General features: G+C 44.4%; 1 protein-coding gene across 2 annotated transcripts; it reads left to right on the top strand.

The window, feature by feature from the left end:
• Window positions 1-358: 358 nt before the first annotated feature.
• Window positions 359-12,973, top strand: efs (embryonal Fyn-associated substrate). Of its 2 annotated transcripts, XM_006809333.3 has the most exons (8): window positions 359-501; window positions 1,000-1,204; window positions 1,987-3,309; window positions 4,134-4,253; window positions 5,341-6,285; window positions 6,464-6,535; window positions 10,450-10,707; window positions 10,791-12,973. In XM_006809333.3, the coding sequence occupies exons 2-8, from the start codon at window positions 1,193-1,195 to the stop codon at window positions 10,974-10,976; spliced, it is 2,916 nt and encodes a 971-aa protein (XP_006809396.2). In that variant the 5' UTR covers window positions 359-501; window positions 1,000-1,192; the 3' UTR covers window positions 10,977-12,973. The 2 variants fall into 2 exon arrangements, with proteins under 2 accessions (XP_006809396.2, XP_087692943.1); XM_087836817.1 differs by lacking the exon at window positions 359-501 and having other exon boundaries at window positions 887-1,204.
• Window positions 12,974-13,058: the final 85 nt, after the last annotated feature.

Below are 13,058 nucleotides of genomic sequence, written 5' to 3' on the forward strand. Positions count from 1 at the left end.
TAAAAGCATACAGCCTACTTCGCTCGCAGTTGGCTGTGTGCATATGTATATAAAAGTGCTGAAACCATGCTCGCTTTAATTACACTAGTAATTGTGCAAATTAATCTTTTTTCTATGGCAAATAAAGATAACAGCAGTTGCCAACAGCAGCTGACCGCTATTTTTACCCATTTGAAAATCGTTTACCTGGTTTACAGAGTCAGTCGTCCTTAAACGCAACTTTTAGGAACGAGCCAATCAGAAGAGCTCTATTTTTGAGGCGGCGGCTAGCTGCGCGATTTTACACACGTCGGGATTGGTGTAAACGCTGAAATTTACGCCCTCGTGTTACTTGTAGATCAGCGAAGCTCCATGACCTCAGAAAGGGGCGGAGATAATTTTGTTGTCATCGAAGATGATTGAACGGCGATGACCGCAGATTTTCACGCATGAAAAGAAGGGATTTACGTATCAGAGGCTGTACCCCAATGGGAAGTTTGTCGGCGATAAGAAAAGAGAAAGGTAATAATTTTCATTACGGCGGTCCTGAGTGCTAACGCTGTTCGGTAAATAAATCGCCTTTGGCCGCTTTATACGGCGGTGCCATTGTTGTTTTGAACTAAACCAGCACTAGCTAGCGCAGCGTTAGCCCGCGTTGGCTGGTGTTTAGTGGCTAGGCCGCGACTGCACGTCTATTTATACTGGCTACTGTTCAAATGAATTATCGTTTGACCTAGATAGCGGTTTCATACACAGCTGCACGCCGTATTTTAGACGCTCACTGCACACCGCTTCTTTTTTGCAAACGATGCTAAGCTGTTGCGGGCTTCCCCCGATAGGGTTGCCTTTAAAGAAACGTTACTGGGCGTGGAAGGCATAGACAGGTGTTACCTCCGTCCGCCTACCTTTCAGTTTCACGCGAGACTCAGAGCGCACGGCTGAAGTTTTGCTGTCTATACCTATTACATGTGACTCGTGAGAAAATAAACATTTAAAAAAGCGTTTCCGTGTGGATTTTAGGAACCTTATGAAGACCGGGGACGACGGAGCCCCCAGACCGGGCGATGTGTCCTAAACAGAGCCAGCTGTGCCTCGGCACCGAGGGTCTCTGCCCATCGGCATATCCGTGACAGCTGACCTCCCAAAAATGACCCGACTGGTGTGGACACTTGAGTGATAATTTCTCGGAGACTAAGCTGATCACTTGGCAATCATGTCTGTCTCGGTGAGTACAGTTTTTCTCTTTGTGTTCGTGGATTTGCATGTGTTCGTGTGGCAGTGTCGCAATAGCTCGGATACTTTGAAAGTCAAGGAATAATATGCTTTCATCGCTTTCTTTCTTTTTTTAAACTGGTTTATGTGTTCTCTGTGTCTTATATTGGGATCCTCAGTGCCTCCATTGCAAAAGAGGTCCCACATGGCTCATTGGAGCTCGGTTGTCCCCGGGGGGTTGGTTTAGAGAATGAAAGGGGGCCTGACTCTCTGGCTTTGGGTTGGCAATTAAACCCTAAACAGCAAGGGACAGATGTGCCTCTCATCCCCTCCCCCTTCCCTCTCATACCGCTCATTACCATTAAGCTCTTGTGTCCATTTGATCATTGATCCTCCCTGACTGTGGCCCTCTTTCTCCCTTCCTCAGGATGAATTGCACAGCTGTGAATTTTGATTTGGCTTTTAAATTTTCCATCTTTTTCTTTTTTTGTTTTGTTTTGTTTTCGTTTGCTAATCCCCCCCCAACCAGGTCTTTCACACAGACATTTAACGAGATCTTCCCTATTCACTCCCTTTCACTCTCCATTCAGCATCGAAACAATCACCCTTTTTATACTCCTCACTTGGCACTGCCACGTCAATGTACTTGTTTGTTTGTGGCGTGCAGGGAGTGTGAATTCAGGCTGTTGATTAATTTGTGCTTTCATATGGCCATTTTAGTTGTTGTTTTTGTGTGTGTGTGTTTTTGTGGGTCAGTGCTGATCACTGCTGCTCTCGTCTCTTCCTCCTGCACAGACGGTATTGGCAAAGGCGTTGTTTGACAACACGGCAGAAAGCCCAGAAGAGTTGGCTTTCCGAAAGGGCGACATCCTCATGGTTCTTGAACAGGAGCAGAGCGGCGGGCCCGGGTGGTGGCTCTGCTCGCTGCATGGCAGACAGGGGATCGCCCCCGCTAATCGCCTTCGACTCCTTCAGACCGCCCCGCCCCCTGGCTCGGACCCCTGTCGCGGCTCCAGTGAAGACTCGGTCTACCTGTCGCCTGGTGCCCCACTGGCTCGGACTGTGAATGATGCGGACGGAGTTTATCGCTCCCCGCCAGCGGTGGGCGAGGGACGAGGAGCGGGGTCGAGACCAGGGGAGCTACGCAGAACTGAGGGCGGGCGTCCACGCTCGCACTCTAGCTCTGGCACCCGGCCCAGACCTGACTGGGATATCGGAGTGGTGGGGCGTCCACGCTCACCCTCTTTGAGGGGACGAGGAACAGACATAACAGGAGCGGTTTATCAGAGCCCGGTGAGTCCCTCGCCTGCAGCAGCTCAGCATGCGAGGCAGCCAGGAGCTCACCTGGCTTCAGAGTCTGTGTATCTTGCCCCCAGTGGAGTGCCGAGGACGGCTGATGAAGCAGAGGACGCTACATATCTTGTTCCCAGAGAAACACTAACCACGGGGGCCTCGGATGACTGTTACTTGGTGCCCAAAGGCACGCCTCTTGCAGGCGATGATGTTTACCAATCCCCAACCGGAGGCTCTGTGGCCAGTGCTTTTTGCTCTAATGGACCATTGATAACCAATGGAACTACAGCTACCCCCCAATCAAAAGCGAACCAGGACACACCTGGGATGTACCAAACACCCACTTCTGCGGGAGTGAGCCTTCCGAGGACACCAGCGACAATTCTGGCTCACCACTACCCGCCTCAGATAACCTCTGTCCAAGCGTCTCCTCGAGCCCTGCTCAAGGGAGCTTCGCCCACCCCTGCCGCTGCCAGAGGCAAGCCTGGCCTTGCCTCTCACCGGGGATCCCCATTGCTTATCAGAGCTGGCCAGGTCAGGGCTCCTGGATCGCCAAATTTCGCCCGCAAACCACCTCCACCAGCACCTCCAGTAAGGAGCGTCACCAGGAAGGACACACAACCATCACCGCTGTCAGCTGACTCTAACTCTGTCCCCAAATCTGCTGCTCAAGCAACTTCTGCAAGCCTGCAGCAAGAAGAGGGCAAACAGAGGGCAGCCCCCCAGGGAAAGGAGGAAAGGACGAGTAATGGCGTGGAGAAAAGCAGCAGTGTGCAGAATCAAAAGGGAGAGAATCAGGATTATTCAGATCCTGTTGATGATCAGGTATGTAACGATTATACTTAAAGCGATAAAAAGTTGTTCTATCTTATTCTTCAGTATTCATAAAGTAAGAATAAAGTTATTACCTGTTAATAACAGGGTTTAATCCTGGCTCAGCAGCTCTGCATGCTGTGAGGGCAGTGAGCCTGTTTCCTTGCTGAACAGAAAAAAATCTGCATTTCCTGTTCAGTTTTGACCATTTGATAAAAAGAAATGTGAATCATATCAGATAAAAAAAATGTTTCGTTTTTGTTAAATGCTTGTTTTTTGTTTCGTTCTTTGGAAACCCTGCTGGGTTTCATCTAGGGGGTGGGGGAGGAGGCATTTTTAGTGGTGTTAAACAGGTTGGGTCGTCCTGTAATGTTGCTTTACTTCTCAATATGATGACATCATAAGCAGTTTTTTTTTTCTCTGCATACAGAAGATGTTTGTGAAAGAAGTGGAAAAATCACCAGAAGTTTTACAAAATAACTTTAAGTCAATATTTTTTTTTAGCATGGCTTAATTTACAACAGTTTTATTTACAAATATCAGGAAACTGCATAAACTTCTGTTAACTAAGGTAACAAAGACTGTTCCCTAACTATATGTGGACTGATTGTTCTCATGTCCGTCGTCAACGCCCCGCACCAAAACTTTAAAGAGGTCTATTTTGAGCCAGGAAAAGCCCTTCACCATGTACATGAATCCTTTTATTACTCCTGGATGGTACTTGTTTGGCAATAAACTTTTAAAGTCTCCATCATATTTATTGGGAATATTTTAGTGTTAAATTAAATATGTTTTTATGATTTTTCTTTTTTTAAAATCTAATGTTGCCTTGGTAGGTATATGATACACCTCCGAAGGGCAGGTGGCAGCATCCAGTCCCCTCTGCACTTGGAGAAGATGACAGCATTTACGACACCCCCCGCAGTGTGCCACCGCAGGCCGACGCCGAGTCAGAGGTAAAGACTTTGCACACGAGGCTGACTTATGGATAAACCTCTGAATTAGTGTCTAAAGCAACTGCTTTATTTTTTGTTTGACTGTGAGCTGTCAAGTGGCTTTATATCCTCTTTGCCTTCCTTGTGTGGCCACGATGATCTCCACTGCTGGCTGTGGTAGCTTGGAAGTTCAGTGTTTTATAATGGTTAAATGTTTGGGACAACATTGATAAGCTGTTTTCCTGTGCTCAATCCATCCACCTGTTTTCATATCTAGGTCCACACACATTTATTTAATTACTTTTTAAGAGAATTACTTACAGGGCTTCTGTGTTTCTGTTTTGTTCCTGTCATATTTTGACCTGACAAACATCCAGCAGAATCAAAACGCTCTGATTACCCCCAACCCTAGTATATTAATTTGCTGGGAACTGTGGGAATCTGCTGTGCTGAATGCATGCCTACACAAGCAAAGAACAAGAGATGACTATCATATACCCCGCCACTATTTCTTCCCACATTCCAGTATTAGCCTGTCTCCCTGCCCCCCTTCGAGGCGAGGCCACACCTGTCTCTGTGTGCTCCTGGAGCCAGTCTATCCAGTACAAATGCTGCTTCTATTTTTCTCCCAGTCACACCCATCTGTCACAACCATGCCAAGGATACACCACCGCCATCACCACCACCACCACCACATCCCTGCCCCCAGTGGTCTCCACTTTAAAGTTGCATGAAAATGTGTGCCAGCTGCTGGGTTATTTTTTCCCTCCTTGCCTACAGTTACTGTATGTGGACTGCAGGCTCACTTGCTTTAAGACTTAATGAATAAAAATGTGTTTCCCACATCAGTGGGAGTCAGTAACTCTTTGTTGGATGTACCTACAGAGTGCATATGGGTTCCTTTTTTAATGTAGCATATAATTGGTACAAACTGCATTTACTGCATGGATGAAATGTTATTATTATTATGCCATTATTGGACTAAATAATAAAGAATCTATCTGGAGTATCTTCCTTCCTTTCTTCATATGTTTTTCAAATTTCAAAGTCACAATGTTTTCTTTATTTATTTAAACAATCAAAGCTGCTTTTCCCTCTTCACTGATAGGTCTATGATGTCCCCACAATCACTCTGACTAAGGCCACAGTAGATGCCCAGCCTGACGAAGCTGATGATGAAGTCTACAGTGTCCCTACACTTCCGGGCGTCCCTCTGGCACCGGGAGAGTCGACCAGCAGCCTCTGTGGGGAGGAAGTTCCTCAGGTCGGACGGGTTTCTTGCGTTCCTGGATCTGAGAAACGAGCCAGTGGTGGAGATAATAGCCGTGGTGACTCTGAGCCCGATGGTGGGATTTATGACATGCCAGCTCTGACTGTCGAAGTCCTTCCTCATTCCTCATCATCTTCTTCCACCTCCACACGCCGCCTCTCTGTGTCTAGTAACGGCTCTGGTGACATGCAGTGGCGAGCTTCGCTTTCCAGTCTGGTCCACTCTGTGCTCACCACAGTCTCCAACTCGCCCTCCACTCTGTCGTCACGGGACCTGGCTACCTCACTGGCTGAAATCCTGTCCACCTGGAAAGCCAGTCATTCAGGGGATCCCCCGCCACCCCTTCAGCAGGCCTGGGCACGCTTATCGGACCTGCTCCCAGCGTTGTCTGCCGTCGGTAGCGCTGCTCCATCCGAAGGGCTCTTGTCGCTGGTCCAGCGCTCGCTTGAGGAAAGCACCCTCCTCTTACAGGCTCAGGGCCGGCCCCGTCTGCCTTCCCAAGAATCTCTGTCACGTAGGCCGTTGCCTGCGCTCCCGGTGCCTGATGGGAAGTCATCTGGAGGGGGAATGGGTTCCCGTAAAAGCAGCTGGATCCAGGAGAGGCCTCTGCCTCCAACCCCTCAGCCTGCTTTCCCCTTGCCTCCTACTCCAGCCACGGTGATGCTCACAGTGGGCCCTGCTGATGAAGAAGATGACCCCAGCAACGAGTATGCTGGAATCGGCTTGACACCCATCCCGGCTCCAGTTCCTACTGGAGACAGTGTTGGATATGTAAAGCTGCAGGTTAGTTTTTATTATGTTAGGAATGCATTGTTTTATAGTATCAAGTTAATTTCTTCCTTACCTTGATATTTATGTTATATATGCATCTAATTCCTTACAGTTTCTGTTATTGTGCTTTAACACGTTTTTTCCTTTGCTGGTAACTAGTCACACATGTTCTCTGGTCACTTTGCTCTAGGGTAAACCTGAACCGCCTCCTGACGCCCGCACTGAGAACGGACAGACACAAACTATCACCTCAGAGCCACGGGTGAGCTGTTCCCTCTGTGTTTTTACCTCTGTTTACGTGATCCTTTGCTTCTGACTCACTCACAGTGATTCCCCACAGCGAAGGCATTGATTCGCTCTTGTTTTCACAGTCTGCCCTGTTTACTAGTGAACAGTATGACTCTTTAATCCAGTTTGCAGCAGCTGTTTGTTTTACCAATACAAGTCCTATACTCCATAAGTTTACCTAGTGCTGCGTATTTGTATGCTACTGCAGTCAATTCTTTCCAATGAATCTGTTTACTCCGCAGCAAAAATGTATGAGGTGCCATCAAAAAATTAAATTCCTTTTATCTGTATTTGGCCTCCATCGCTTCAGAACTAGTCACATTGTGGATTGATACGCCGTTCCTTGGCCCATTTTGTAAGCACCTCAGGCACCTGGAGGTCCTCCACTGTGCCAAAAGAAATCTTGAATTCCATTTTGGAAAAGAGCATGAGGTTGAAATCTGGAGAATAAAGCAGAGCAGCAGGGAAAGATGGTGGTAGAGGTGCAGCCAAAAAAACTTGGATGTGAGCAAGCATCCATCAAAACTCTGGGTTAGCACTGATCCTCTCCCTCAGTCACCTCAGGGTGTTTGAGGAGAACTCTGCTTTGATAGCCTGACAAATTGTGGCCTTCATCTCTGTGAACCTGGGCTTCTTGCATCACCATGTGTCAACCCTAGATGTATATGTGTGTGTCATCTGCACAGCAATTAAAAATATACGTTCACATACTTTTGCCAAGTGAGAGTATGAAGACGGAAAATAAAACGGGGCTTTAAATCGAACCTTATGGTACACCACAGGCATCAACACGACCATGCTGTGCTCAGTTTACACACAACAGTCTCTGAGCTTTTCTTTTAATCACACCTTGTCCTGTCTTGCGCAGACTCGAAGTCAGTTGTGTTGCATCAGACTGAAGTCATGTCTTCTTATTGCTCCGTCTGCATTTTTCCTGCCCCTCGCTACATTCCTTTGTTTTGTCATCGACGGGTAACAAGAGGTCACTTGTGGATCTCAACAGACTTTCTTACATAGGATGGAGACTCCAGGACAATGAGTGACAGAAGAGCACAGTCATCCTTTGAGCAGTGGCTGACGTGCTGTATGGACCCTCTGTTTGTACGACTCGGGTTCAGTTCAAGGCTGCCTGCTTTGGCTTACCATATGCTAATTTGATTATATATTTTCTGCTCTCATTAGCAGCTTTTTCATGTGTTATTAATACATTTCCAGTTATTTGACTATTATATTAGGACCGTTTTTTGTGTATGTATCACATGCTTTGATCCTATTTGGATCTTGTGAAGACAAACAGCCTTAAACAGTTATTTGGCACAATTAACAGTGGCTGCAATTCTTGCGCAACTCTGATAGGAAACTCTGACATTTAGGACTTTGTCTTTGCTGGCTAATATTAAAATATGAAGTCAGTTGACTGAAGCCTAGAACTACTTTGACAATCAAATGCCTTCTCTGGCACACGATTTGTAAGTGGGGTGTTAATAAAATGTGAAAATGTCTTAAGCTTTGAGATGAAGGAATTTCTGGGCTTTAGGACTCGGTCCTGTGACAGTCTGTTTTGGTATTTTGGAGCTCAGTTAGGAAAGAAATAAATCAGAAGGAGCCATTTGGACTCTAAGACGTTTATTGCAGGTGGTTTCTCAGCATCTTTTACACTTTGTGGACTAAATGATTAGTCAAGACATGGTTGCAGATTATTGCTAAGGTTAAAAAATAATATAGAGTACTTTGCAAAAGTCTTGAGCCACCTTTCATTTCTTTATATCTGACTCTATTATAATTATTTAAAGTGGTCTTGAGCAATACTTCTCCAGTCTTTCTGAAGCTCCCTTAAAGTTTTTCTTTGGCTGCTTTTTCACTCATTTTCAGTCCAGTCCTCCTACCTGACCATTTTCAGACGTATGAATCACGCAATCGTAAAAAGCACCTAACTCAAGTGATGAACCAGAATTCTGTCTACATATCATAATTTAGCAAAGAACCAATATTAAGTGGTATCTTTAGGCACTTTGTTAGTAGCAGCCTGCTGCAACAACACATCATTTGATCCCATTTTTTAAACATATATTTATTGGAGTTTGCGTTCAAAAACATCCAACACTTTAAACATCTTGAACATATGGCAGTAAGAAAGCATTAAAAATACAAGACACTCAAAAAAAACAAACAAACAAAAACGCATATTCCCAAATTTAGTTATGTATTCTTCATTACCTCACTCTCTCTCCACTTCCTCAACTTCAATAAAAAACTAAACTTGATGTTACATTGTTCAACCATTGGTCAAAAGAGGGGCTCAACATTCTCCCAGCATATTGCAACACAACGTTTGGCCTGGAGTAAGCAAAGGTAAACAGTCTTTCTCTCTGTATGAGATAAATTACAGTCATCTGGATATACAGACCATAGGACTTAACAGAACAGGGGAACATGGGACCCGAATAATGCATTTTAACACTGAGCACCAAAACTTTTCAATCTTTTTACACTTCCACAACAGTGATACAATGAAGCTTGGTGATTGGTACAGTTACAACATTTGTCCAGTATATTAGGATCAAATTGATTTAGTTTTGCAGAGGAGACATTTATTCGCATTATCCAGTTAGATTTGAGCATTCTCAATCGGGTGTTGATGGTTTGGGTGTGCGTCTTTAAACATATTTTACTCCACTCAATGGGTGAAATATCTTCTTCTAAGTCTTGTATTCACTCCTGTCGCTTATTGTCTGAGGTGCCTCTATGCTTGTCAACCAACATGTTATAAAACCGAGAGACCGAAGCGATTTTTTTGTAACGTGTTTCTAGGATGGAAAGTGGAGGCTGTTGCACTGAGTTATTTGATTGAGCCAGAATAAAACTTCATTTGTTATTAGTTGAATATATAACAAAGATGACACAGTTTTACAGACATGAAATTGTATTTTTGCATCAATTAGGTGATTCCCAAAGAGCAATTAGCGGAATATGTAACTTTTCTCAGCATTTTGTGAAATGTGTCCTTAAATTTTTTTTTGAAGAGACCGAACAAGTGGAGGACAAAAGAAATGTCAAGCCCCCAAAAATTATCTACAGCAGATGAACAGCTTCATGTTCTTTGTAATACATGGGGAAAAAATCCAAGAAAGACCCTCCACAGGAGCTGAGAGATGCTTCAGTCGATCCATCTGCTGTTCACTGAAGCCTCATCAGAAGTGGGCCCAGAGGAAACAGAAACTGGAATAAAAGGCTGAGGAGGTTAGGATAAGGGTATAAATGTGTCCACAGCCATCTGTAAGACACGGAGGAGGCTCTGTCATGGTTTGGAGCTGTATTTGAGCCGGTGTTGTTTGAGATCTTGTCAAAATTGGTTGAATTATGAACGCAGGTCATCATGAACATCAGATTATGATCCATTTAAGAACATCTCACACTGGCAGCATCTTCGTTTTTCGGCATGACGGTGATCCCAAAAACGCTGCCAATGGAGTGGCAGAGCCTGGACCCTCAACATTATTGAATCAGAGTGGGACCATCTTGACAGAGAAGAGAACCAAAGGCTGAGACTGTGAAGAATAAAGGCAGTCATACCAAATATTAACTTTCTAGCTTGTACCACCTCTGTTTTTGTTTTATATACTATATTTTTATGTATGTTTCCACATATTTTAATAAATTGATGCTCCCATTTTCCATGCAATATCCTAAGAAATAATGAGATTTGCACAGTGCTGTAAATATGTGCGTTGTGTTTTTTTTATTTTAATTTCTCAGGACTTCTTTCAGTTTGCTGTTTATGTATCTGAAAGTCTTGTTTTTATTCTCCTTAATTCAAACTAGAGACCTTCAGGCTACTTTCCTACATTTCTTGTGCTGATTTTCATTTTCCTTTCTCATCTTTTTCAGTTGACCCCCTCCCCTCCTCTGCCAGTGGCCCTCTCCCTGGAGGACTCAGAGCTGCTCTCCTTCTACTCCTCTCAAAGCCTCGCCCACCTCTCCTGCCTGGCGGACGCCGTGGATGTGCTCTTCAGCAGCGTGAAGGGAAACCAACCTCCTCGAATCTTCGTCGCCAGAGGAAAGAGCCTCATTGTAACTGCGCACAAGCTGGTATTCATCGGGGACACGCTCTCCCGTCTTCTCACGTCTGCTGACCTCCGGGCCAAAGTATGTGGAAAAGTTGGCATGATATTTAGATCCGGCATTTCGTAGCGGTGTAATATCTTTAATATTGTTTTTTTCCCCATCAGATCACTACCTCGGGGGGACGGCTCTGCCAAGCTTTGAAGGCAGTCGTGGTGGCAACAAAGGGTGCTGCACAGAACTATCCATCAGTATCTGCCACCCAGGAGATGGTGGACCGTGTCGCAGAGCTCTCCCAGCAGGCGGCCGGCTTCTCCACTCTGCTGCAGCGTCTGGCAGAAATATCTTCATGATGTTTCTTAGTGCTTACGTTAAAACAAACAACTTTGTCTACACTACACATCTATTTCCTCCTCTCTGAAATGCCTTATTTGTTGTTACACTCGTTCATTACCCCTGTGCTTGAATGGGATGGAAGGAAGCGAAGCCGAATCCTGTGGCGAGGCGTTTGTTCCTCGCCACAGCTGTTATCCAGCTGTTTTCACCGTGTTGGTTGTGTCGTCTGAGCGCGTGCTGGTTTGCCTTTGTTTCTCCACTGACCTCTGTGCTTTGATGCCAGGCAAAAATAGTTTTTTAAGTGTTAATTTATTGAAGATTTTGAAGCCCCTGTGTGGTTTAAGTGTCCGTGTGGACTTCCTATTTTGGGAGCTTTGCTTTAATGTGCTTGCCATATTTTTTTCTCCCCCCCCACCTCTCACACGATAGCCATTTTTCCTTCCTTCCTCTATTTATTCAGCCACCCCCGATTTTCAGAAATAGTCCAGAGGAGGAGACTTTACATCCTTTTTTCTTACTGTGATACCTGAAGGGCCTTTTGTGATTATCAATTCAGAAGCTGCAGAAGCAGCATGTTGTGTGTGTTTTTGGGGGGCTTTATTTGGGAGAAATGTTGGAAGTTTTCCCAGCTTCTATTCTCAATCTGTGCAAGTGTTTGCGTGTTTTGTGTAGTGCCCCATTTCCACTTAACAAGAAACATATCCTTACTCATTCTTCAGTTTACACGTGTTTCACATCTCTATGAAGAAAAACAAAAGCTTTTTTGTCACAGAGGGAGAATATGTCTGAGGATCGATGAAGGGATTTTTGATTGAGCAACATTTGCTGGGTGACAAATTGCCTCATCCTATTCTTTCCCACAGTCATGTGGCAGGTTTGGTAATGGATGCGAAACCTGTTGACCGAGTTCACCTGTCTTCACACGTCTTGTTATGACTTGCATCACTTCTCTTCTTTGACTTTTGCTTTTCAGCATCATTTTCCCATAAACTGCCTGTCATCGCCTCTTATTTATGTCCGCTTTGATAGTTTGAAGCCAGGAATCTTATTGTGGAAGTGCACACCAGAAACCAGTTGTCATTATTATGACGGAACAAAGACGGGGACGACGGTTAACTCTACATGAGTTTGTGGGACTTTATTGTGATCGTGAACCTATCGCAGCCTGTGGAATGAAGCATAGTCTGCTTTTTAATTTTAAAAGAGACACTTTTTGTATTTTACAATCCATGAAAACAAACCTGTTTTGCGTCTAACACTACTCCACTTTTCATACTGACAGGTGCACAGCACGGCCTGTGAGTCATAATTGGTATTATGCTCCTCTCTGTGACAACGCGTCAGCATATTCACACTACACACCTTGTTTGTGAGAGAACACAGCCATGGGGATAAAACTTGAATATAGCACTACCTTCTCTTCTGGCAATCATATTACTTTACCCGCCCCCTCCCCCCCGCCCTTCATTTCCCCCTACTTTTTCTTTTTCTAATGTTTCAGATTTAAATTGTTGACTTGGTTTCCAGCTTTTACATTTTCTTTGCTGCAGTGCCACCCTGTGGAGGTTTGAAGTATTTTCCAATGACTAGCAGCCTGTTAAAATGGGCTCTGTGTGTGTATGTGTCTGTGTGTGTGTGTTGAGGGAGCATGATGGGCAAGTAACCTTTAGCTGTATATTTATTGTATGCCAACGTTTATGTTCCTTTGCTTTCCCCATCTGCATGGCTTTAATTTGCTTATACTTTATACATATAGATATATATATGCACATCCTTCACCTGAGTGATGTGATTGGGTGATTTGCAATGAACAAAGTTTTTCTTTTTTTTCTGAGTTACAGTTCAAAAATGGCTGTCTTTTCTTTTGTAACTGGATGGGTTTTTTTACACTATTTGAACTGTTATGCATATTGCTGACATATAGAAGTGAATGCTTTTCCTACAGTAATAACAGACCTAATCCTCCTTATTTTTAACACTACATTGGTTGTCTGTCTTGTATTCCTGTTCAGAAAACACAAATACATTTTTTTGCAAATAAAATATTGTTTGTTTTATTTGTTGCTGTATTACTATAATAGTCATATTTAAAAAAAAAA

This window comes from Neolamprologus brichardi, chromosome 3 (assembly GCF_056152115.1).
Source record: "Neolamprologus brichardi isolate AB-2024 chromosome 3, ASM5615211v1, whole genome shotgun sequence".
Classification (NCBI taxonomy): Eukaryota; Metazoa; Chordata; class Actinopteri; order Cichliformes; family Cichlidae; genus Neolamprologus; species Neolamprologus brichardi.

What these genes read in the sequence shown, in the direction of transcription:
- efs (XM_006809333.3), top strand. An exon ending in CAGATCCTGTTGATGATCAG is followed by an intron (nt 3,310 to 4,133) that starts GTATGTAACGAT and finishes TTGCCTTGGTAG; the next exon opens with GTATATGATACACCTCCGAA. An exon ending in CTGCTGACCTCCGGGCCAAA is followed by an intron (nt 10,708 to 10,790) that starts GTATGTGGAAAA and finishes TTTCCCCATCAG; the next exon opens with ATCACTACCTCGGGGGGACG.